The sequence below is a fragment of the Oreochromis aureus genome, linkage group 7 (genome assembly GCF_013358895.1).
Source record: "Oreochromis aureus strain Israel breed Guangdong linkage group 7, ZZ_aureus, whole genome shotgun sequence".
Taxonomy (NCBI): domain Eukaryota; kingdom Metazoa; phylum Chordata; class Actinopteri; order Cichliformes; family Cichlidae; genus Oreochromis; species Oreochromis aureus.
The window spans coordinates 61,179,526-61,202,975 of record NC_052948.1 but is presented as its reverse complement, the minus strand read 5'-3'; the positions used below and the strand labels follow the sequence as shown (position 1 = coordinate 61,202,975).

The 23,450-nt window shown below is 41.7% G+C and overlaps 1 protein-coding gene across 2 annotated transcripts in view; it reads left to right on the top strand.

Annotated features, from left to right (window-relative positions):
- Positions 1-23,450, top strand: part of wwp2 (WW domain containing E3 ubiquitin protein ligase 2) — a 61,488-nt gene that overhangs the window by 23,192 nt on the left and 14,846 nt on the right. For both annotated transcript variants that reach the window (XM_031742459.2, XM_031742457.2), the window contains exons 6-11: positions 884-962; positions 3,369-3,526; positions 4,280-4,523; positions 5,844-5,933; positions 11,616-11,790; positions 23,280-23,334. In XM_031742459.2, the coding sequence (XP_031598319.1) occupies positions 884-962; positions 3,369-3,526; positions 4,280-4,523; positions 5,844-5,933; positions 11,616-11,790; positions 23,280-23,334 (801 nt within the window). The remainder of the gene's footprint in view (positions 1-883; positions 963-3,368; positions 3,527-4,279; positions 4,524-5,843; positions 5,934-11,615; positions 11,791-23,279; positions 23,335-23,450) is intronic.

The following is a 23,450-nucleotide window of genomic DNA, read 5'->3' as shown; positions in this document are numbered from 1 at the left end:
GTCCAAGATTTTAAGCCCTATGGGTGTGTCCCCAAGAGGGTCATGGACCCCCTATTGATACTAACCTAATCACATTAGCCAAGGTTTTAAAATGGGTGTGGGTCACGATCAGCCAGGATTTCAGGTGAGCTCATAGTGAAACCTAGTCCCACCCTATCATGTGATTTACTGAGGTCAAATGGCCCAGTATGTGAGTGGGCGCTAAGGCATCTGGGAAGGGATCTCAAAACTGGATTATAGATGGCAGACAGTTGATGTCGTAAGTCACCGGCTCTGTTCAAAGATGGTCGCTCACAGTGGACATAGATGGCTTCTTTCACTCCTCTTTCAAACCATCTGTCCTCTCTGTCCAAAATGTGAACATTGACATCCTGGAAAGAGTGACCTTTGTCCTTTAGATGCAGATGGACATTTTACACATTTCGGAAATTTTTTGTTTCCCCTGAAACCAAGTGTGACATTTCCTACAGATTAACAGTGGTGTCTGAGGTTAAACCTTCCGTTGTACCTTGCAGAAATATTGCGTGAATTAAAAAGTACACTACTTCACACATCCTCGTTTTCAGTTTCAGGAACCTTGCACTTGCACTTGTTTGGCCCTATGACTGTTTGGTGAATAAAACCAAACCTAACTCTACATCCTCCTCTTTTATTTCTTTATTGGACTGCATTGGGTTGCTATAGTAACAGGGCTGTCTATTGCAGGTGAGAGAAACAGCTCGAACTGTCACTGTTTTTCTCACAAGCAAAAGGAGACTCGACTAGTTTTTATCTAGTCAAGGATTCACTGCTGAACTGTTAGTGTGCTGGTAGGAGCGTGATATGGACGTGTCAGTGTGTAAGTATGTCTGTCCACTAATGATGTAATCGGTCCTTGTTGCAGAGATACTTCAGTCAGATAGACCCAACCTGAGGAGGACACAGAGCGAGGAGACTCCCAGTACAGCGGGATCACAGGCCAGGTCAGAAAACGCACACAAAGACACACACACTGTGACTGTTTGGAATTTGAGTACAGTCTCTCAATGCTTCAACAATATTTTAAGAATGGAGTAAAACTATGGTTAACATCCAACTCACTGTACCATTACACATGTTGAGTACGCCATTCCAAGAGTCACTGTAGGTTGGGAAAAGCATGGAAACCTCTGAGCCTGTGGATTTCAAAGCCTAAAGTGCAATACAAAGGATGTTTTGCAAAACATCCTTTTTTGCCTTCTGAGAGGTCTTCAGCTCTTCTTTTGATTGTGTTGTAAGCGCACAGCATGCAGTTGGCCTCACTAGCATGTGACTCACCTCCTTTACTTCATCAGGCACATTTTCGATGCATCTGCTTCAGATCCAGCTCGTTTGAAGTTATTTTCACAAAGGATGTTTTGGATGTGCCACCTCAGCTTGATTGGCATAATGTTAGCATCCTCCCAACAGATTACACAGTCCAAAATTTTAAATAATGTCTAACAAAGTCCATCAGTTATGAGCAGTCTTGAATTGCCCCCCAATTTCCAAATCGTCTTTATTCTCCATAGTTACCAAAAAACGCCAACAACGTTTAAGTTGCAGTTCTGCCACCATGAGTGCTGTTGGGGGATTCTGGGAAATATCTCAGTTCAAGACTCTGAATCTTTTTCTACCAACATATGTGATGGTTAGTTGTGGTTTTCTCCACACAAGAAGGGGGATCATTTATCCCCTTCCCAAAGTTTTGCGTTTGCGTCATGGTGTAATAATTCCCACCATCTGGCATCTGCATAAAACAGACTTTGGGTTCCTGGATCTGCACAGCTTGCTGTCATCTAGGGGAAATTTGATATTTTATTTTATTATTTAATTAGGGCACCTCATGGGATAGTGTCAGTTTTGCTGTCCAGCTCCTGAAGAGCTAGGGGTAACACAGCAGGACAGATGGCCCAAAAGTCTGCGATTTCTTAATTGTCATAACTCCATGACTGTCAGAACAGTGACATTTAGGCTCATAAAATTTCTGAATTATAACATGAAATATAACAAGATATACAAAAAGAGGCACATACACTGTAGCCAGCTTTTATTAGAGCTTCTTTATGAGTTATATGGGGAATACTGTAGACTTCACTGGCATCCCCTGTGGGATATAGTGCATTAGATAAGGTAAAGTTGTAGCTTATGTCTAAAAAAAATTAAATAAAAACTAAGAATCAGGTCTATTTTTCTAACAGGCAATAAAACTCCAAAGAGATTCACTTTTCTGGTATATCAGGCAACCAAAACATCAAATACAAGGCAAGATTATCTCCTGTTGAATAGCTGAACACCAGAATAATAGAGTGTATTTATAAAAGCCATCATTTCAGCATTATTCTGTCTTAATGTTTATTTCCACAAGTCAGATTTTTAAAAGGCTTTGTGATTCTTTATAGCCCAACAAACCAAAAATGCTTTTCAGGCTTCAAATTTAAAAAAAAAAAAAAGGCTTCTTTAATCCCACTGCTTTAGAAAGTCTGCAGACATTGTGGTACAGTAAGAACAATAATAATAATACAATGCTAAACTTGCCTAACCCGTTTCTAAAAAACTGTTTATGAAAGTCATAAACCCCAGGCATAATTGTAATCAAAATAAATGCAGAAAAGAGAAGAAAAGGGTCGAGTGGAGGAAGCCATTGCCAGCACGGTCGACTGAAGCACTTATGCAGAGTGCCAGCATGTTATCCCCCCCCAAAGTGTGGTTTCAGACGCAGCTCTCACTGGCTAGAATGGTAGTGAGATAATAAATAGTGGAGCAGGCTGCATTTATTTCCAAGCTTTGCTGCGGGAGTGCATGGGGTCAGATGGTATTTCCCTCTAAACACTGTAGGGGGGCATTAAGCACAGTTCAGCCAAGAGCCCAAACCGCTGCTGTCATGGCGAAGCAGTCAACATCTCTATACTGCATATGAAGAGATGCCACCAACAGACAAGAGGAGAGGCTTCTTATGCTGTTCTCAAGTGTTCTCATTGCATGAACATAGTCATAAAAACATGCAGACGTGCACACTGCACTGTTAGTTCTTCTCCTCGTTGAGCTGCGTAAACAACTGAACCGAGAATCCGATCATCTAGAGATCGCCGTCCAAGCTCGGCCCCAGCATTCCTCAGTCCTGGGGGGGCAAGCCATCGTGCTTTTCTTTTTCTCGTCAGAAAAGCAAAGTTATATTTAGCGTTGGGGAAAATATGATAGTGTTCAGAGAGGAAAAGCAGCTGACACCTCTGCATGTTTGGTTGAACCGTGAGTCGCCAAAACAAAGGATAGAAAAGGACGAGGTGAATAAAATTCCTTAAAGAAAGTAAGTGCAGATGTTGATCTCTTCTTCTTCTTTTCTTTCTCCCCTTTTCTTTCTCTGTTTTCAGGAGCAACAGGCACTCAGTGGGGGGTTCGCAGGGTGAGTCCCCGGGGGGCTCCAGCGGGACCTCTCTGACAAATGGGGATCTGAGTGAGGAGCAGATCCCTGGACCCGGCGCTCGCCGGCGGTCCTCTAAGAGTCACGGCAGCCCCGGAAACAGCGCAGGTATCAAAGTCTGCTCACCTCGCCACGGTGTCACGCACAGTTTAAGAACACAGGGTTTTTATGTTTATGTGGTTACACTGCTGAGGAAGCTTTTAAAAGGCAGCATCCAAGAAAATAACCACATTACGCCACGCTACAGCGAATGGTAGATGTGGCTAAAATAATATTTCATCTGTTTATTCACAGAAATGTAATCAGCAGCTTTTATATATATATATGTATCATGTGGAAAATGTTAAATTACAGTTTCCTGCTTTGTTAATGGATTTTAAGCTTTTCTTTGTCACAAATAATAGAAATTTTGGACTTTAGGTCAAAAAAGTAGAAACATAAAGGAGACAATGGGAATTCTTCACAACTTCTAGCTTTTTCTAGATAATACATTTGATTAAAAAAAATTATGAGGAGATGAGCTATAGTGAAAATAATCTGTACATACCCAAAAAGTTTTTATCCACTCCTAAATATGGGAGTGGATAAAAAGCATTTTATGCTTTTATTTGACAGCACCGGTGGAGAGAAAGGAAATGTGGGAAAAGAGAGTAGATGAGTAATATCCAGCAGATGCTCCAGCTACTTGTAACAAACCAATCAACAGAAATTGTTTGTTTGTCTTTCTTGGTCCCAAATCAGCTCTCATGCAACCATCAGTCCACTCACTCTTAAACCGTAATTTCTTAATTGACTGTAAGAATGCATCACATCATCTTGCCAGCTTTTCTTATGCTTCTTGCTGCCCGTGTCTTCTCTCAGATAAGGTTGAGCTGACGTCTAATGGACTGGAGAACAATCGTGGCGTTTCCCGACACACGCCTCCTCCTTCTTCTCCTTCAGGCAGGTCTCCAGCTGCCAGCAGCAGCAGCAGTAGCCCCTCTCCTGGTCAGCAGGAAGCTCTGGGTCCAGCTGCCTCAGTGGAGCCCAGCTCCAACACAACCTCCAGCACAGAGCAGGCCAGCAACAGCACCACAGAGCCCACCACAGACTCACTCCCAGCAGGGTAAGAGCCAGTGCGTCACAGCATCTCCTAGTCAGCCTTTAGTTTGAGCAGCAAACTATAAACTATACGAAAGACTGCCACAGAAACACCCAGAGAAATATTTATTGTTTAAGAAAATCTTAAACACAAACTGCTGTATCTATGTGTAAAAATGCTATTACAGTAACTTACAGTGCATAGCCTCCCAGGTGATCGATTAGCAGAGAAATAAAGGGATGAATAGTAAATAAATGTTTAATAAATACATTTTTATAACTGATGTGAAATAAATAACTGAATGAAACTGGGTCAGACCAGTGTCAAAACCAGGGTAGGTCATTTTTCAGAGGAGAAAATCTGACATAATTTTAGCGTGCGAAATGCAAAGCAATCTAACTGCTACTGTGGGCTTTATCTCGAGAGAAATTACAATGCTTAGATGAGAAATGAGGCACAAGAAATATGGTTATTATTAGTTTTGGGCTTAGAAACTTCCCAGAATATTTTTTGGGGGGGGGAGTCCTCACCCCCAAATATTTTTTTTTTCTGTGTGACTGTGATGCTATAGCACATTAAATATTAAAAGTAAGCAGTGATTAATAATCTGTTATTGTATATAGATAAACTTTGTATGGATGCCGGAGTAGGCCCAGATCTTTCGTGTAAACTGTGAATGCGTCATAAGTATTTAATTGTGAGAAAGTTGAGTCCTCCCATACTAAAACATTTAATTTCCTTTTCATTGTAATCCTGTAATAAAATGAAGTCTGCCTCTATATATTTTTTTTTTTGCTTCTTGTAGCTTACTTCACCTTTTTCAGTTTTATTACCAGCACCATATTTGCCTCTGAAGCTCTGAACCCAGTCAAATCTTCCAATAGTCTAATAAGAATCGGCGTAGTGTGTGTATATTTGCAATTTCAGCCAAAAGTGGGGATTCATTAATAGTTATCAGATGAATAAGCTCAGAATGAGATGAATGCCACCAATATGTCAGAAAAGAATATTTTACTGTTAGACTAAAGTGGTGTTTCCAGCGTGAGTCATGTGTTTACAGAGGTAGCCGTGAATGATTTTTTTATAGAGGATAAAACTTCAGCAACACTTGTTGAGTCAGTCCCCCCAAAAAGCTGTGTGGATGGCTGCAGGTGAGCAAGATACATTTAGAGGTTTATTACATTAAGGGACGCTCATTCCCTGACTACTTAAAAAAAAACAAAAAAAACAAACTAATATGTATTTGGCAGTCTAAGAAAATCTTGGATATCTTGTTGCTGGAACATATTCACTGTGATAGTAAATGAATATTTGTGCGTGCTTGTCTCATCTCTCTTTGTGCAGCTGGGAGCAGAGGGTGTTGCCTCATGGCAGAGTGTATTACGTTGACCACAACACCAAAACCACAACGTGGGAGAGACCACTGCCACCGGGGTACGCCCGTTGCACTTTTAAATGTGTTTTCTCCATCAGCGCACTGGTTACTGGTTACGTAAAGTTAGGCTAATGCATGTGTTAACATTCCTCTCTGTAAACTAAAGGGCATTCAGTCACCTGTCTGAAATGAACCGTTTCTTCTGATATCTGCGGCCACCTTAAAAGGCCTCACCATCTGACATTGTAACGTAAATGGGGAAAAGCAGGATCTGTCCTTAAATAACCATTTATGCCAGATTAATGGTCTAACATTTGTGTCTATTTGGCTACATAGAGAGGAGGATTATGTTAATTACAGAAGATACAGAGGCCCACTTGTATGCCGTCCTTGCCCAGTGGTAATGACACTTTGCGTAGGTTGAGAGCTGATTGTGTAAAAAGTTGGCTTGTTCAGGAAAAGGAAAAACAGCGGAGTTCAGCATGAAGACAAAAAAAAATCCAACCGAAGATAAACAAGCGGAGTTCTGTTCCAGGTTGAAATCATGCCGTACTGTTTCTGTTCCAGGAGGCTCGCACGTCAGCATAGGTAGACATTAAAGGTGCAGTTTGATCTCATTCCCCTGCACCGAACGGTTGAGGACATACATCTGTGCCAAGCTCTTTAGACAGTTTGCATTAAGTTCAAGCTGGACTTGGTTGAAGCGCCCTGTGCCACAATGATTTAGGCTAATGCTACTTTAATACTACATCTGTGTTTTTTGCAGCATAGCATTACACCTCTGTCTCCCAGAGTTTCCTGAAACATCAAAATCAAAATTACAAAAAAAGAATGTTTTATCAAAGAAAAAAGTAAAACTTACAGCAAAACTGGCCAAAAGAGAATGGAGTTCATTATGACTAAACAGCAGTGGAGTGTGTGAGTCAGCAGTGGCGACGATGGAAAAGCAAGCAGAGGTGTTGTGGGACAGAAGGAAATGAGAGACGCTTTATTGTTCTGAGGCCCCTGTGAAGCACATCAGCTGACTGGCTGCTAAAGTTGACAGCCTTCTGTTGAAACGAGCCAAAACAGCCTCTGAGTTGGTGGGAGGGGCGTCTGACCCCTGTGAGCTCTGATTGCAGCAATTCCATTGAAGTGAACTTGCCACAAGAATTTCAGTTCTGGGTGGACTGTGACTTTAAAATTAAAGCTGAACATATAAAGTTCCCTCCCAGTCTTGGTTTCTGCCCGATCAAAGCTTCTTGTTTTATTAAGAGCACGTTATATGTTCTCTGGCATAAACGCACACATTGCACTGTAACTGTGCCTAACGCTGCAGCTTGATCGTAGTGTTTGTGTGCTGAGCCATTGAACGAGAACACCGTTTCTCCCTCTTCTGGAGTACCATGTTCTGCCAGAGTTCAGCCCATTTACGACATTTTTACTTGGAGTGAGTATTGATTGATTTTCAGAGTGTTTGACTGGGTGACAGAGAGAAAGAGAGGCTGTTTTTAGGAAAAGGTTGCCCCCACTAAACCTCCACCTCCATCTCAGATTTTCCATACAAGGAATGAGAGCGTGGGGGCCCAGAGAACAAAAGTCCTTTCTTCGTGCCACATGTACTTCCATCCACCACTGTGCTGGCGGATGGCTGCCGTGGCCCTTCAGAGGATCAATTAGCAAGCTAATACTGCGCTAACGCTCCAGATGTACACACCAGGAGCTGTTTAGAGGATGAAGGGGGTGGGGTTGGGGTAGTTGGGCAATAGTGTTTTTTAAAGAATGAAAGCAATCCAAAGCCAGACTGAGGAGAGCTTCTCACATTGTTCTTTATCATATCATCTGCAGGGTTTGTGAGCAGTAACACGTCACAAGCTCAACCGCTCCAGTTTTGAAGCTGCATTATGTTGTACTCTTTTTTTTTTTTTTCTTTCCGTGCAACGTGTAGGACCTCTTGCAGTAAAACCGATTCTGTATTTAGATTAAGCTGTTCTTGTTGGTGGTTTTTAAAAAATTTCTTTAGACCAAACAGACTAAACTGAAAAGCTTTTGTTTATATCCAGTATAGCATTTCAAAACATCAAATGATTACATCTTGACTAAAATGGTTAGAGTTAAGAAGTACAGCATGCCAGACCAAAGTGTAGCCGTGATTTCCACTTAAAAAGTCAGTCTGAAAAACTTAACAAAGCCTTAAGCAGTAATCAGATCTGTGGCTGTGTTACTGAGCAACAGTATTTTTTCTTTGATGCTAAACAAACCAGAGTTCAGATTGAAGCTATCATGACCGAGCCCGGCCTGAAGCTTTAATCTCATTCTGTCCTCCACGGGAAACCCATGTCAGATTACCTTTTCTGTCCTGTTTTTTTTTGTCTATCCACTGGTTGTTGTTTAACGATACACCTAAAGGTATAAATTCCTGCATTTTAATTCTGTTCAGTTTACTTCTTTTGAATTAAATTTTATTTATAAAGTACCAAATCACAACAACAGTCATCTGAAGGTGCTACATCCCCCTATAAGCAAGCACTTGGTGACAATGGGAAGGAAAAACTCCCTTTTAATAGGAAGAAACCTCCAGCAGGGAGGGGCGGCCATCTGTCGTGACCGTTTTGGGGTGAGGTGAGGAAGATGGAACGAAGCCACGCTGTGGAAGAGAGCCAGAGATTAATAATAACTAATGATTCAATAAAAAGAGGTATATAAACACATTGTGAGTGAAAAAGAATCACAGTGCATCATGGGAAGCCCCCAGTAGCTTAGGCGTATTGCGGCATAACTAAGGGAGGATTCAGGGGTCACCTGATCCATCCCTAACTATATACTTTATCAAAATGTAAAGGTTTAAGCCTAATCTTAAAAGTAGAGACTGTGTCTGTCTTCCAGATCTAAACTGGAAGCTGGTTCCCCAGAAGAGGGGCCTGAAAGCTGAAGGCTCTGCCTCCCATTCTGTTTTTTAATATCCTAAAAATCACAAGTAAGCCTGCAGTCTGAGAGCGAAGTGCTCTAATTGATTGATACGGTACTATAAGGTCTTCGAGATATGACGCAGCCTGATTAGTCATCGCCTTAAATGTGAGGAAAAGGATTTTCAGTTTGGTTCTGGATTTAACAGGGAGCCAATAAAGAGAATCTAATATGGGAGAAATAAGGTCTCTCTTAACTACTTCAGGGTCTCCTCCCAGTTGGTCATACCCCCCCAAAAAACTTCCAAAACGATGTGTCAAGGTGGCATCCAAGTCCCAGCCCAATGCCTGAACCACCTTAGCTTTGGCCTTTTGATATAAGGAGGAGCGGCTCCTGGCTGTCTGCACTCCTCACACTAACTCTGAGGCTGAGTCCACCCTACAGAAGAAATCATCTCAGCTGCTTGAAGATGCAACTAACTCTTTCTACTTAGAGCGTAACCCAAAATGGAATCAACACTGAATGCTCATATTGTTCAACGAATGTTGTTTTTTTCATTATTACCTCTTTTTTCCCACCAATAATTCAGCAGTTTAAGTAACTTGAGCACAGACAGGAGACGGAGCTAATAAGTGTTGCTTCTGATTGACACGGTTATAAATAATGATTGAACTGTTCAAAAGAAGCTCAACACTGTACTGTATGATCTGAACATGGTGATGGGACTGTAGTCTACAAATTCCAAGAAATACACGGAGTCGATAGTTAATGACATGGTACCATAACTGGTACAGAGCGTCAGAGACAGATAGCCCAACTGAGGAGAGACTCAGACGGGCCTCTGTGGGCTCTGGGATTTTCCTCGGCTCCAGTAAATAACAAGCCAGCGCTAATATCAGAGAGGGAGCAGAGTTTTCTTGTGCATTTTAAAGAAAGCTCAGAGGCATCGTGGTCAGACAGACTGTCCCTCCACCAAATAACTCGCTGTGTTTGCAGTCATCTGTGTTACTGAAGTGTCCTTGAGAAAGAGACTTCTCTGCCGTGGCTGTCACATGATCCTCCTGGTTTGTCTGTGTTTGCATTCATGCACTGCATCACCCATCAGTATCATATAAAATATCATATAAAGTTCTCAGAGAGCTCAGTGGTGTTGGGAGTGTTATTAGATATCATACATGTAATAGTAATTTATCCAATTAAACACCCTATTGGATCGCTTACTTTCATTGTAATTGTTACCGTTTTTTAGTTACTAACTTTTGAAGATAGGGCTGCTATTTTGTTATTAGAAGACACTTCCTTTATCCTGACTTAAAAAGGGATTTGAACTGTACTTTTCCCCCCATCATTAACAATTTAACAAGTAGATGGGAAATTATTATTGTGGACCAGCATTAAAACTAATTATGTCCACTTACCTTGATCTAACTATACATGTTATTTTTCAGGAAGATTGTTTGTCCTTGATGAGAAATGCATAATGTGTGTCTTTCTCCTAAGGTGCAACCAAGTCCAGGATCTTCTCTTGCATATCTTTTATTTTCTTCCATTTCACTGTGAGCTTGTTCTGCTGGGCACTAAAGGCTTAAAACATCCAACAGATGAAAATTATTAACATTTTGTGTTATATAAATATGCAGGCATCCAATAAAACATGACGCAGCAAGCAAACTCTTAGCCTAGGTTGGTAAACTAAATCTTCCATGCAGTTCTCCTCCTGCAGCCTGAATGTGAGTTTGCATATATGTTTCAGTGCAACAAAACTGAGTCTGTTTAGAGACTCAGTTTTGGAGCGAGTGGTTCTGGACTTTAGGCAAACTGAAAGGCAGCGGCTCCAGTCATACTGATTCTGTGTGAGCCAGCTACACTGCTTGTATTATGCTGATTTCAATCAGTCGTTAAGTAGCAGTGGTGCTGTTCTCCAAACATATGAAAGGTAAAAAGAAAAAATGTAGCATTTTAATGACAGTGGAGGTGTGATACTGCTGTGCATGACTATTTATTTTCTATCTGAGGCTGTCTGTGTGCATTTGGATTTTTTTAAGCTGGTCTGTATCTGCAGTGAGTGTTTTTAGCCTTCGGAAGTCGATGCTGTTTTCTCTTTACCAAATTCTGTTGAACTTAAGTCAGAGATACAAGAATAGCAGCAGAGCAGCAGTCGGTCCTGGTGAGCCTGGGGAGCTGGTTCATGTGTGTTGGGGAGGGGGCTTTGTTCATGTGTTTGTCCTCTGTGGGTCTATTCTTTGTGTGTTTGTCTTTAAGTAGACTGTCACTATCTCAGTCCAAGTCCAGACCTCCTGTCTCAGGGGAAGAATAGCACGTACATAAACAACTGAGCACTCACATGAAGGATATGGTTAGTGTCAGTCAGAAACCTGACATATTCCATTGGTTTTACTCATCATGCGTAATGCCAGGCGTTGGCTTAAGGAGAATAAACTACTTGATATTTCAGGCTAAGCTAAAGTGATAACGTAGTAAAACAAAATTCAGCTAGCTTCAGTCTCTGTCTCTTACAGCTGATTTTTAGGTGATTTACTTGAGCACTAATCCAAAGCAAGATGAAGACTGTGGAATAATGCAAACATCCTTATAAAGGAAGCATTAAACAGTTTTCTATAAGAAACATGCCTATTCCCTCTTTTCCTTTCCTGAATCCTACTCTCTGTCTGCCTCCTCACTGTTTTCCTTCCTTTTCTTGTCTGTTTGTCTTTCCTTGTCTCCATAAATAAGTACCATTGCTATCAGCAGCTTTTCGATGCAACCACCCACTCTTGAAGCGATTAATAAAATCTTGTTGAAAGCCACAGCGCTCGTCGCTGCCCTGACTAACCCTTTCTGTGTCCCCCTTGCAGCTGGGAGAAACGGGTTGACCAGCGGGGCAGGTTCTACTATGTGGACCACAACACCAGAACCACCACGTGGCAGAGGCCCACAGCCGAGTCTGTGCGAAACTACCAGCAGTGGCAGAGCCAGCGCAGCCAGCTGCAGGGCGCCATGCACCAGTTCAGCCAGCGCTTCCTCTACCAGGTACCACAGGGTTTTAGTGGTTTCCAGTATGCAGTACACTGGCCTTGAAGAAGCCCAGCCAAAGATGTTTTTGAATGTTTTTGAAATGTTGGAACAGTTGGAAAATAAGCCCACTTGTAGCATATATCCATTTAAGCTACAGTGTTGCAAGTTGTAAACGAATAACCTTGGTGGTTAAAGCCTTAAATGTTTACAACAGACTCTTGTTGTCTCTCTGATGCATAAACCTATGTGGTGACAGCATTTCCAGATAACCCCAAGCATCTACTTACATATTCTGGGTTATTTTTCTGGCATTGTTGGTCAGTGCTTTGAGTCAAACCATACACGTGTGTCTGTGCATCCAACTCCTCATAAATCTATCTCAACAGCTGATCATCTGATCGCCTTTAAACTTGCTGGTTAAACTATTTAGGACTTAAACGAAGTGCAGTGGTGAGCGGTACTCATGTTTTGGCTAAAAGTTTTTTTTCTGCAGTGACTGCAGCATGCTCCACTCTGTGTGTGGGACAGGGGCTACACACACACAGACTGTATCATATTCCCAGATCTCATAACCCTAAATTTACACAGTATTTAGGGTTTTGCAGGCATGTGTAGATCTCCTTTTTAAACCTGGAACTTTATTATTTCTTATTATGTGACTTGTTGCAACCAAAAATACCCTGGGTTATATTCTTCATGAACATGCACTACACTAGTGAGGTTGCAAAAATCTCTGGATTTCTTCCACAGTGTGTTTTGCCCCTCCCTGAGCCTGATTCTTCCTGTTAAAAGTGAGTTTTTCCTTCCCACTGTTGCTCAGTGCAAAATCCAAGGGGGTCATTTGGTTATTAGAGTTTTCTCTGTTTCATTGTAGGGCCTTTACTTTACAGTATAAACCACCTTGAGGCAACTGCTGTTGTAAATTGGCATTATATAAATAAAACTGAAATGAATTGAAAAGTGGCTATAAATTGGTCAAGTGCTGAGACGAGAGGGAACGCGGTACTGTGTCTTGGCATGTCTGAATAAAGCTATAAGGAACATTAATGTAATGGCCACCTAGTCTCAGTAAACCTGTCTCTTTGTGTCATTTAGACACAGCTGTCCTCCCCCATTCTGGCGGGTTTGAAATAGAGGAAAATAAAGTTGGTTAAAAACACCAGACTTTTGAGGCTGAAGATTCCATGTTTTGGAAAAGCCGTCCTTCATTTAGACTGAAAAGACGGCAAAATTCTTGAATTTGGCACAAAACGTTTGCTTTGTTTAGATTTGGACATCACTGTCACGCAGGCACCACGAGACTAATGTCTGTATGGTTTGAGTAAGTCGAGCAGTCTGAAGGCGTCGTCTGCGGGGGGTTAGAGATGATATTTGAGACTTGTTTATAGTATTTTTCCAGCGCAGTCAGTTGATGTTTGGCCGTGCTTCTGACAATCACAATCTTCTCCGTGAAGCAGCCAAGGTCAGATTGCAGCCAGACAGTAAAAACTTATGGGGCTAAAACAACAGAGCCTTCTCAATGGACCATTAGTAAAAAACCGCCTTAAAACTCTTATAGGCTTCTATAAAAACACCCCGCCCTGCACTCCCCGTGCTGGTGTTTCAGTTTTTATGAAATCTGTGTGTTCGTCTCAGTCTTTCTGTTTTACTCTGTCTGCTTGTGGCGGGTTATTTTATATGCTTCCAGATGCCTGATTCCTTTGTTGTGTTTGTCGTCTTTGAAACAACCTTCACTTGTTTTTTATCAGCTTTTGCTCCAGTCATTTTTTAAATGCTCTCATCATCTTTCAGCTCTTTTATCCATCAGTGAGTCCCTCCCATTTTATACTTGTGTTTCACTCACTGTCGATTTCACGATGGACAGTATCTGTTTGACATGATCTGAGTTTGAACTTGAAGGCAAAACATTTAATGGAAAACACTGTCAAAGTTAGCTTTGGTCTTCACTGTGGCATGTATTTTTACTGACTTCTTGTCTACACACATTAATTACTTTGGACTGCTGCAATTGTTAGGGATGCACTGATGTGTTATGTTGATCAGATCACTCTGAAATCTCCAAAAAGAATGGCACGATCTCCTCATTTGACTTTTATACATAGCATAGATGAAGCAACAGCAAACAGTAGGTAGGTTGGAGATACTTTCCATCTGCTGGGTCAGCAGTTTTTCTTTGTTTCTATGTTTGCAAAGGTTTTCAACTAAATCGGAAATGGCAGCCAAGTGAACTGGCACGACCGATCATCTCAAAGACGATGCTTACTCTGTCGGCTTCTTACGATTTTAATAGTATTTCCAGTAACATAACATAATGTTGTTGTCAGGTGTGCACTCGGAATGAGAGCAGGGTGAGGAGAAATTAGCATGAACATAACATAAATAACAGCGTGTGTAGTAAAGGCTCTAATACTGAGCTGAAATGAGATGAGTTTATTTGGTCCTGGTCTCAGGTGTAATTTAATTTTTATTTAATTCATTTAACACTGATATTGGATTGATGTTCTCTATCAGCAGATATGCTTAGACACGGTGTCCGTATCAAATGGAAAAAGTCCTATTTTCGTTACATCACCAGTGTTTCCTTTTATCTTCCTTTTTTTCACATTCTCATATAAGATGAAAGCTATATCAATGTTTGTTATCTCAAACTGACACTGAATGCTATCAGATTTATTCTCCTCAATCCTGTTACAATGGTGGATGGCTGTATTAAACATGGCCGAAGTCTATGTGAAAGTAAGCCCTTTGTCTGAAAGCCCTGACTTTAGAAAGAGGATATCCCTGATACAGATGAGGACCAAATTCTTTAATTATTTTTTTTTAACAGAGCAGTGGATTTTAACATACCATTTCTAAACATCTTATTTTTCTTTACAAAGCATAAATTATTTAAATTTGCACACAACAACAGAATTATTTTGGAAGAAATCAAAAATGACCAGGATTGTTAGACATTTTTATTGAGCCACAGCACAAATCACTGCTGTCCAATGAGGTGCTTTGACTTTGTAATGCTCAAAGCTTGTAAAATCAAGTTAAAACTTGACATGTAGTCTACACACAGTATAAAAACCTTTGAGCTGTCACTTGAGCACATCCTGCCAAAAACAAAATAGTGGGCGTGTGTGAGACTACAACAAACGACTTCAAGCTGTTATCCAGCAAAAGAGGATACACATCTGACTATTTAGCATCAGGGAGGCTAATAACTTAGTTTAATTTGATCAATTTAGTTTTTTGATTTTGTGGAATAATTTTATTTTTATGTAAAATAAAGTAAAGTAATGAAAGCTGTGTTTGGAAAAGCTATGTTAAAAACCCCTTGCTCTGTTAAACAGTACTTGGGAAATCAAATTTTCATAGAGGGGGTAATAATTTTGTCATCTGTATCAGTTGTAGCTATGGGGACAGAAGCCCCACCCACCTGCCCTTCATACTTTTTAATTGCTAAGGACAGCCAATCAGAAGAAAGGGTTAAAGGAAATGCAGCTAGAATAGTTTGCATTGGACAGAAATGAGATGAAGCTCCAGTGTACAATAAATGATCATTATTAAAGATTATTATCTGCTCAGCGAAAGTTCAAGAATAAAAATATGAAAGAGGAAATGTTGTTCACTCAAACTAGTGAATTTAAAGGTGGATTCGTGGTCTGCTGATGATTGGATGGTGTCTACGTCACCTGTTATCTTCAGCACAGACATCCTCTTCATCTTAGCTCATCAGTGTTTTGGCTTTTTAATTTGTGCACAAATTTTTGTGGGTTTTTTTCTAATTTTCTTTTTCTAAAGAACCTTTAATTCACTTTTTCTCCCTGACCTTTGTCTCTGTGACATTTGAATTTCCCAGGAAAGCGTATGTCTGTGTTACCACCATCAGTGTCTTTAACGAGGCTTCGTCTGAGAACAGACGGCACTTCATGATATGAAGAATATTTTCAATCAGGTCCTTGAGCAGACTAAGCAGAGGCTGACTAATGGCCAACTTAGCCCGTATGTAAACATTTCCAGTGATGTCAGATTGTATAAGTAACGTAAAAATAGTTGAACAAACAAAAACAAAGTTATAAGCGGTGTCACTATTCATTCAGGTTTTTAATGTTCGCACAGAAAGGTTCAGTTCGAGCTGGAAACTTTTTCTTTCCTCGCCCCTCCCTTCCTCCCTCTCTCCTTCTGAGTGTGTGAGAAAACCCAAGAGTCAGGTCTGCCCTCCATGTTGATAGTACACTGCTCTGTCTTGGAATGCCCACACTGCTGATAGCAGCGACTATTTATGGTCCCACTGTGTGTGAACAAGGAAACACACACAAACTCTTCATAGTTTTTCTGTGAACACAGCCACATGTTCTGCTGCCGGGCGCACACTCTCACCATGACTCCTCCAGAGGTTTCTTCCATTTTTCCCCCCAATTACATTTTTTTTGTTTGTGGTGGAACTTTACTGGTAATCCTGTAAAGTCCCGTTAGTCAAGTTTGCAATATTGGTGATGATATTGTGATATGGAGCTATGTGACCTTGTCATGCAGTCATGTGCTCCTCCTCTGTGTGTGTTGGTGCAGATGTGTTCACAGAGCTGTAATGTTGAGGTCAGGTGCCACATTTCTTCTCTGAAGCACATGACAACTAAAGAGAGCCAAGGGGCCAGTCGCCCTCTTAAATGGACCATGGCGCTGCAATGAGGCTGTGCACACACACTCAGAAACATGGACTGTCTAAAGCTCCACAAACACATAAACACAGGCACCAAAGCGAGCATGCACTGAGTGTTGTAAAGGAGTTGGACACTCGAATACTGAAACTTTTAAGCTGGTTACTGGTGGTTTTGTGTGTCTTTTATCTTTTTTGTTTTTAGAGTGGGAAGTGAGAAGATTTTGTTGGTAGTGACTATAGGACACACTTTGAACAGAATGCTTGAGATTTTAAGGTTAGCTGCTTTTGTGGTCTCTGCCACTTGGGCACTTTTTAACATCACATTACTGCACAGTATTGTGAGAGTCTTGAGAACATGAAAAATAGGTACAAGGATTTAACATCTGCAAACATACATGGAGCTACAATATATATGTGTGAAAAATAAAGCCTGTACAACTGTAACAAGTTTCAAAGTCAATATTTGGTGTGACCCTCTTTATCCTTGAACAGTCTGACCTCTCTGAGGCAGCTTTCTTGTAATTTCTTGAAGTAGTCTTCAGGAATAGTACTCCAAGGTTCTTTTGAAGGACATTGAAATTTCTTATTTGGATGTTGGCTGCCTTTTTCTTAAATTTTCTGTGAGCATGATCCCACACTGCTTCAGTAATATTGAGGTCCGGGCTCTGGGGAGGCCAGTCCGTTACCGATAGTGTTCCACTGTGTGTCTTTCTACCAAGGTATGCTTTAACAGCATTGATAGTGTGTTTGGGATTATTTTCATGCTGAAAAATGAAGGTGCTAAATAATCTGAAGCTTTTCTAAATGATATAGCATGGCGGATCAAAATCTGACTGTACGTTTCTCTGTTCACAATTCCACCAATTTTCACAAGATCTCCAACACCGCTGGGTTAAACGCAGCCCCAATCCATGACAGAGCCTCCACTGATCTTTACAGATGTTTTTGAACACACTCACAGAAGAAATCAGACTTCACTGTCCCCACATGCCAGGGCAGCACAGTTCTGTAGTAGAAGAGTTGACGAGGAAGCGGTCCACCTTTGCCAGTTGGCTTGTAGAGGGCTGTCTTTTTCTAGCTCTCTTTACAGTGATGCGAAAACAAACAAACAGCTTTTAAACCTTCAGCTTTCAGTTAGATCACATTCAAATCATCATTCAAACGGCAAAGATTTTTGACTTGCTGGTAAAAGAGGCTTCATCCCAACCAACTTTGCCCCAAGAATCTGCAACAAATGCAAAAAGATATAAAAAGAAATAGCTTTGTCATTTTTTCACTCGAATGCAAATATTTTGTGCTTTTTTTGTTATCACATGACTGTAAAAAAAAAATTATTGTATATCTCTTTGAACAGATTTTACCTTCGTGATATTTTAGCCACAAAGCAGTTAGGAGGGAAAATAACTGTCACATTAATGTGGAATGAAAATAATGATTGCAGCTGCAGTCCTCGCAGTGATAGCAGTTCCAAAAGTGTGTTTGCCGAGTAATTGCTGCTCGTTAGAAGCCCCAGTGAGAGTAGGCTCACAGTCATTAACTGCTGTTTTCCGGCCCTCCCCCATTTCTGGCCTTCCTTTTTATTTACCTCTACTCTTTCCTTTAACCCCTCCCCAATCTTTCTGTCGCCTCTCCAGAATCCCCCCAATCTCCTGTTTCCCTCTCCAAAATCCCCGTTTTCTGCTTCGCCTCAAAAATATCTGTAGTTTTATCTCGACTCGTTTCAGATAACCTCCCCCTTTCTTACCCTCTTCATTCTCAGCCCTCACATCACTCATTCACTCACTCCCCCTCACCTTCCCTCAGAGGCCTTCCTCCCTCCCTCGTTTCCCCCTTGCCCTCTAACTTTTGGCCCTTTCTGGCTGCAACAAGGACTCCTTAACAGCTTTACCTGAATCAGCCCTGTGTTTTATCACTTGAACAGAAAACTCACACAGTCCACATGGCTGGATGTGACGTCGACTTGTGTTTACACTCAGCTCGTCATAGAGGACTTTTATAACAGGAAAGGAACAATGAACAGAGCCTATAAAACTGCACTCATGCTGGTCTTTATATCATTGTGAATTTATTCATGGAAATTAGAAGATTTAAACCAATTAGAAACTTACTGTGTGCTGTCAAATTGAGTCTTTAAGCCCTCATGGCAGTTTTCATAAGAGCTAGTGCTGTATCCTTTCAATTTCAAAAGACATTTAGGTCAATAATCTCGTTCAGAAAAAAAAGTCTTCTCAGCGTGACAACATTGTCTATAACTAGTAATAAAAAGTAATGCACTTCTTCACTTATTCACATCACTTGTTCATCAGCAACAGTGTTTCACTTTCAAGCAGAAACTTTCTGGTTTTGCTGCTTTCCTTCATCATTTGTGACGTTAACGTGTGGTTGTAGACTGTTGACTAGACAACACAAATAGATGTGACATTATAGTAGGTTAGTGTGCTTCATAATTTTTGGAATTTAAGTCAAGTTAAAAGTCAATTAATTGTGAAAATCATTCAAATATTTTTTGGAAAATTGAAAATGATTAGTTTCCACACTGTGTACACCATTTCAAATCACAGAGTGACAAAAACGTGTTTGTATCTGTTACCTATAATAACAACAACACCTCAAGTCAGCACCTGATGCAGACAGTGGTCTGCCATACATCACAGTATCAGTTTATTATTGTAGGGTCTTTACCATACAATATAAAGTGCCTTGAGACAACTGGTGCTGTGATTTGGTGCTGTAAGAATAGAGCTGAGTTGAACTGAAGAATATCCTTTAGAAGGAAAAGAGCAGCAAGTAAGTATAAATGTTTGTTATATTTTTGGCTGTTTCACGGGGCAGTAGCAGTTTAAGCTACCTAAACTACCAGACCTCCCTGTCCCTAGCCACCTCCTTCAGCTCTTCTTCAGGGGCACCAGTGTCACAAGCCTGGGTCCTGGCTCTACTCTGAGGTAGTAGTAGAACCTCTACTGTGAACCTCTGAGAATCCCTCCATGAATCACGCCTTTATCGTGTTAAAGGAGTTTGTGGGCTCTGGTGATGCCAGCAGGTGTCACTTTGCCCCTGGTAGCGTGTCCCAAGGCAGATTGGTCCTGGGTGAGGGGTCAGACTAAGGTTGATTTAGAGTCAACGTGAACTCTGAAACAATGGAGCATGTTTATCAGAGGCCTACCGTGGATCCAGGCGTGGGGCAGGTGCTGGTTGGCGAGCCTCTGGGGCCCTCAGCCTGAATGAGCCACATAGGCCAGCCCTCCTGTGGATTGTTCAGCCACAGTGTGGGCAGTGTGGATCAGGAGGTAGTGAAAGGCAGAGGGCTTAAAACCGGCTCCTGGCACATATTTGATATATGCCTTTGTTTATTTGTTTGTTTATGATTCCATTTTAATCAGTTATTAAGGTTTACTGATGTCTCCCAGCGAGTCTTTTCTTCTTTCAGTTTGGTAGGTTCTGTTCATTTGATTAACACCAAGAGTGATGGAGCAGTGGGTGTGGTCAGAGTCATACAGTCTGAAAAATATCAATATCCAGCAGCAGGTTATTGATAACATGGCAGTTTAGCCTCGTTATTACACCTAACCATGGAAAGAATGACAAAAATATGTTCAAAAGTCGGTCAAGTTTAGTGTGTTGCTCTTCAAATGTTATAGTTCTTTTTAAGCATTTTAACTTCACTGTCAGATGTTCTTTGGCATATTGTTGTTATATCACATAACACAGAAAATTACATTATAATCAATCCGAAAATGTTTCAGTACATCAAGAAAAAGAGTCAGTTTTAATTTAAGGTTGTAAAAGTATCTTTAAAAATCTCATATAGGATTTCAGCTGGAAATTCACACAGCGCTATAAACACTGGACAATTATGAACCATTAATATGTTTGAATGTGTTAGTTTCATAGACCCACACAGATAAAGAGTTGACTGGCTCATGAACTCTCTGACCTCAGATTTTCCCGTCTCCAGCTGTGCACATACCATCCCCTCTGCTCTCTGCAGATGTGGAAAGCAAGCAACAAGTCCTCTTTGCAGCCGAAATGTGACGAAGGATTTCACAGTGCACAAGCATTTCAGTTTTGTTTTGTGTTTTTTTTTTTTTAAACTCTGCCTCTGAAGTGTTAAAAGCAACCAGCTGAAATTGCCATTTTCACCTGTGGTGCCTGGCCTTGAACGAGGCCTTTGTGGCGTATTTCTTCCAGGTCCATAATACCCAACCTTTATTTCACACATTTGTGCCAGCACGCCGCTTTTCCCTCGCTTCCTCTCCCCTCCCTTGTTTTCTCAGCCTCCTTTTCTTTTCTTCCCTCCAGCCTCACTGCGTCTGGAAGCTGCTGAAGAGCTGAATGGTCAGAGCCAAGATGAAGTCATCATGTCTTTATATCATTATATTCTCCTTTTACCTTTTTTAGTCACAGAAAACCCATAAGGGTGGGGCGCCGGGGCATAGATTGGCTGTCGATGGGAACGACACACACACACAAACAACCACACACCCTTTAACCCTGCTATGTGCCCATTCTTGCTCCTCCAGCAGGCCCAGTCCTTTCCATCCCAGTTCCCTCACTGTTTCCATGACAGAGCTTCTTTAAATGGGCACAGTCACATTTTTTTGGAGGGAGGGGGGCGGGATGCTGTTTAAGGTGATGCTGACATTCGGTGGATAATACTCCACTTTATGGCTACTCAGGAAATAATCATTGCTTGTGTGGTGCAGTATGTCCATGTGGGGAAAAAAAACTCTTTGAAGGTTCACCAGCTTTCATTTGGAAAATGCTGGTTTGCCTTTTTTCACCTTCCCTTCATAGCCAACAGAAGACAACAAAGACTACCTGTGCTGTCTAAACCCGCCCCTTAATAAACCAGTGCTCAGCCTGTTTGGTAAGAGTGTAAATTAGGTTATTTATTGCAGCTACAACTGTCCAGTTGCAGGTTTTTTAGGAACTGCTCATCCAAACATGAGTGATGAGTCATTTGACACAGGAAACCAAAGACATAAAGAAATATCATGTTTGAGTTGAGAGGTTTCATGTTAGAATTAGGCTGGGGCTCCACATTTAATTCGGTTCGATTTGCACTTGGCGGCAGCAGGAAGGAAAAACTCCCCTTTAACAGGAAGAACCTCTGGCAGGAGCAGACTCGGGGACTGGTTGAAGTTCAGGGAACTGAGAGAAAAGACACACTATTATAATCACTAAACTTAAGGGTAAGAGGTTGAATCCAAACGATCCAAATCACTGATAGTTTGTCCCCTTCGTAACTATTGTACACTGGGATGATGTAAAGTTAGTGGTGTGGTTGCTGTAATTGACTGGTGGGCTGCCCATTTGCGATAAAGTGGCTTGCTGTATGGCACAGACCTTAAAGAGGTTTGTGCTTCTGTGTTTGTGGTAGTTCATTTATTAGCACCCACACAGTTAACTTCGAATCATGCAAATGTAACAACTTCTAGCTTCAAAGGAGTGAGCAAAATGCTAACATTACGGCTTCAAGCTGTATAAAGTTGCTTCCATCTTTTATATACAGTCCCTGGTTTGTGTGTCATCTCTCCACACATGCTGGAGCAGAAACACTAAAGTGTTTTTACCCAAAATATGACAGTGGACCTCATGGCACTGCACGTACTCATGTCCTCAGCAACACACCCAACAAGTTTGGCGAAGATGTGTCAATCAGCTGTCCATCAGAAAAGTTGTGAATCCGCCTAAAAGTTTTTCTAATTGATTTAGTTTTTTTTTTTCTCCCAAGCAGAGCTTTTTATGGCTAAATAGCAGCGTTTTTATTTACAGCATCACCACAACATGTTGTCATGAGAGTGAGGAGCACTCTGCTTGGTGGTGCAGGGAATGTTGTTGAAGCTGCTTGCGACACACCTAAATCGTCCCTTTTGATAAAAATCTTCTGCTAACTCCTAACAAGCATCTTTTCAGCTGCTTTTCCACTCATGCTAATATATTCCTGTATGTTTATATGTGTGTGTGTGTGTGTGTGTGTGTGTGTGTGTGTGTGTGTATTCCCCCATAAGAACATACACTGACTGACTGTTTGCCATGGACAAACTTTCCACACCATGGCGCACACATGCTTTTTTTTTTTCATTTTCAGTGTGTATGTGTGTGTATGAGTACAGGCTGAGTAAACCCCACAGTGGTTTCCAGGCCCAGGGTGAATAAAGGTGCCTTTTGTCAGGCGTGGGGTGGGTGGGGGCCAGGGAGGTGGGTGGTGTCCAGTCTGGAACAAGCATGAATGTTCCCTCAGTTCCCTCAGACATCGCACTTCCCTGCCTACTTTCACAGCAGCGCTAGAAGAGAGCGAGAGAAAGGAGGCGGTGGTGGAGGAGGAGGAGGACCTCTGGGTGGGGTAGGGAGGAGGTGAGCGGGTAGCTGGTGGGGGGGTGGGGCTTGCATCCAGCCAGTGAGCTCATTGGAACAGCGTTGTTGTTTTATCCTCCTACCGAGCGTGTAGTTTTTGGAAGGCATACGAGCCGCCGGCCGGCCAGCTCTCTCAGTCGCCCCTCGGTGCCGCAGCAGAGAGGAGCTACCCCACTACCCCCTCCTCATCCAACCTTTCTGCCCTTAACCAACACATACACCCTCACTTAGCCACAGATATCACTGAGGGAGGGAGGTCGAGCAGATACTTGGTCGCCACGGTTCGGAGCACCTGTATGAGTTTTTCTCAGTTTTTCTTCACCCAACTGAGCTCTGATTGGTTTATTCACGACATGTTGTGTGTTTTTGTTTTCCACGACTTTTTTGCGATGGTGGCGACGAGGACTGAGAGAAAACTGGAGCAAAAGCAAGCTGTGAGAGGAGACACTTAAAGGTGCCCTAACCGGATTTGTTTTCTCTCTGTGTTCCCCCCCCTCAGCCATCCGGTGCTCCGGTGGAAAATGACCCTCTGGGCCCGCTGCCTCCTGGATGGGGTGAGTTTATCTAACGCACGCACACATGCACACACTTCTGCGACTGTTAAAAAACTCCAGGCAAAAACGAGAAGACTCTAAAATCGTCTCCAGGTGTGCTAGATTTACAGCCTGTT